The 1,495-nt window shown below is 61.3% G+C and overlaps 2 protein-coding genes across 2 annotated transcripts in view; one reads left to right on the top strand and one right to left on the bottom strand.

Annotated features, from left to right (window-relative positions):
* Positions 1-1,014, bottom strand: part of ENH_00072300 (TCP-1/cpn60 family chaperonin, putative) — a gene marked incomplete at both ends in the record, with an annotated part of 7,068 nt that extends 6,054 nt beyond the window's left edge. Inside the window, 3 exons of the mRNA XM_013577549.1 lie at positions 103-248; positions 476-590; positions 1,000-1,014. Of these exons, the coding sequence (XP_013433003.1) occupies positions 103-248; positions 476-590; positions 1,000-1,014 (276 nt within the window). The remainder of the gene's footprint in view (positions 1-102; positions 249-475; positions 591-999) is intronic.
* A 340-nt stretch (positions 1,015-1,354) lies between these two features.
* ENH_00072290 (hypothetical protein, conserved) overlaps positions 1,355-1,495 on the top strand; it is a gene marked incomplete at both ends in the record, with an annotated part of 2,049 nt that continues 1,908 nt past the window's right edge. Inside the window, one exon of the mRNA XM_013577548.1 lies at positions 1,355-1,495. This exon is cut by the window's right edge and continues 505 nt beyond it. Within this exon, the coding sequence (XP_013433002.1) occupies positions 1,355-1,495 (141 nt within the window).

The raw sequence follows: 1,495 nt of genomic DNA, 5'->3' as shown, positions 1-1,495 counted from the left end.
CGCAGCCCGCTACGCCTTCCGCTTCCCCCACCCGCCGAACCCCAAACCCCAAACCCCAAACCCCAAACCCTAAACCCTAAACCCTAAACCCTAAACCCTAACCTCGAGGTCCTGGCTCTGGGCAATGTCCACCAACAGTGCTGCTGCGGGGTGTTTGACCTGCAGCAGCTTCAGCACTGTGGCGCCGTCGTTGGTGACAGTGGCCACTCCGTGTTCCCCCTCTATCAGTTTGTCCATGCCCCGCGGCCCTGCAGCAGCAGCAGCAGCAGCAGCAGCAGCAGCAGCGGCTGCAGCAGCAGCTGCAGCAGCAGCGGCGGCGAGGAAGGAGCGCGGCAGCAGGCGCCGCTGCCGCGCCGGCACTCGCCCGCAGGCGCCGGCTGCAGCGCGCAGACACAGAGCTGCTGCTGCAGCAGCAGCAGCAACCGTAGCAGCCACAGCAGCAGCAGCAGCAGCAGCAGCAGCAGCAGCAGCAGACCTAGAGTGGACCTGACGATGTCCACGATAACCTGGCAGGCATTTATGTTGCTGATGATTTGGCTGCGGCCTTGCGAGGTGTCTGCTCCCTCCTTCAGCAGGATAATGGGCGCGTGCTGCAGCAGCAAACAGCAGCAGCAGCAGCAGCAGCAGCTGCAGCAGCGGCGACTGCAGCAGCAGCAGCGGCCGCCAGGGCAGCTGTAGATAACCAGGAGCAGCTGCGGCAGCCTCGCGTCCGCAGGAATGCAGCAGTAGCAGCAGCAGCTGCTGCTGCTGCTGCTCCAGCTCTGTGAGCTGCTCTGCTGCTGCTGCTGCTGCTGCTGCTGCACCAGCGCCAAAGTGCAGCAGCACGAGCCGCAGCAGCTGCTGCAGCACTGGCTGGTGAGACACAAGGCTCAGCTCGTGGGGCACGGTGGAGGGGGCGAAAGGAGACAAGAGACAAGTGCTGCAGCAGCAGCAGCAGCAGCAGCAGCAGCAGCAGCAGCAGCAGCAGGGGCGTGAGGTGTACGTACACCTGGAGCTTACCAGCATGTGACTCATTTTCGAAGCTGCTTTCCACCACTTTATTTATTTCTGCAAATTAGTGAAGAGGAAGGGGCCCCGCTCAAGGACCCCGCAGCCACAGACAGCAGCAACAGCAACTGCAGCAGCAGCAGCAACGGCAGCAGCAATAGCAGCAGCAACGCCAACAGACGAGGCCAAAAAGCGCTAAAAATCGAACCAGTCCCTCGAGGTGTACGTACACTCCGTGTAGCAGCAGCAGCAGCAGCAACGGCACAAGACTTCATCGGGGCTGCTGCTGCTGCTGCTGCTGCTGCTCCTGCTGCTGCTGCTGCTGCCCCCCAATGCCACAACCAGCTGGGCCAACAGCAGCAGCAACATGCCTACTACACACAAAGCAAAAACTTCTTTTAAATGCATCAATTCAACACTTAGCAGCTCCTGGGTTTCGCTAGATAGCAGCAGCAGCAGCAGCAGCAGCAGCAGCAGCAGCAAACCGTATCCGCCCTCAGCAGCAGCT

Source organism: Eimeria necatrix, genomic scaffold (assembly GCF_000499385.1).
Source record: "Eimeria necatrix Houghton genomic scaffold, Enh_scaff70, whole genome shotgun sequence".
Classification (NCBI taxonomy): Eukaryota; Apicomplexa; class Conoidasida; order Eucoccidiorida; family Eimeriidae; genus Eimeria; species Eimeria necatrix.
This window is presented reverse-complemented; position numbering and strand designations above follow the sequence as displayed.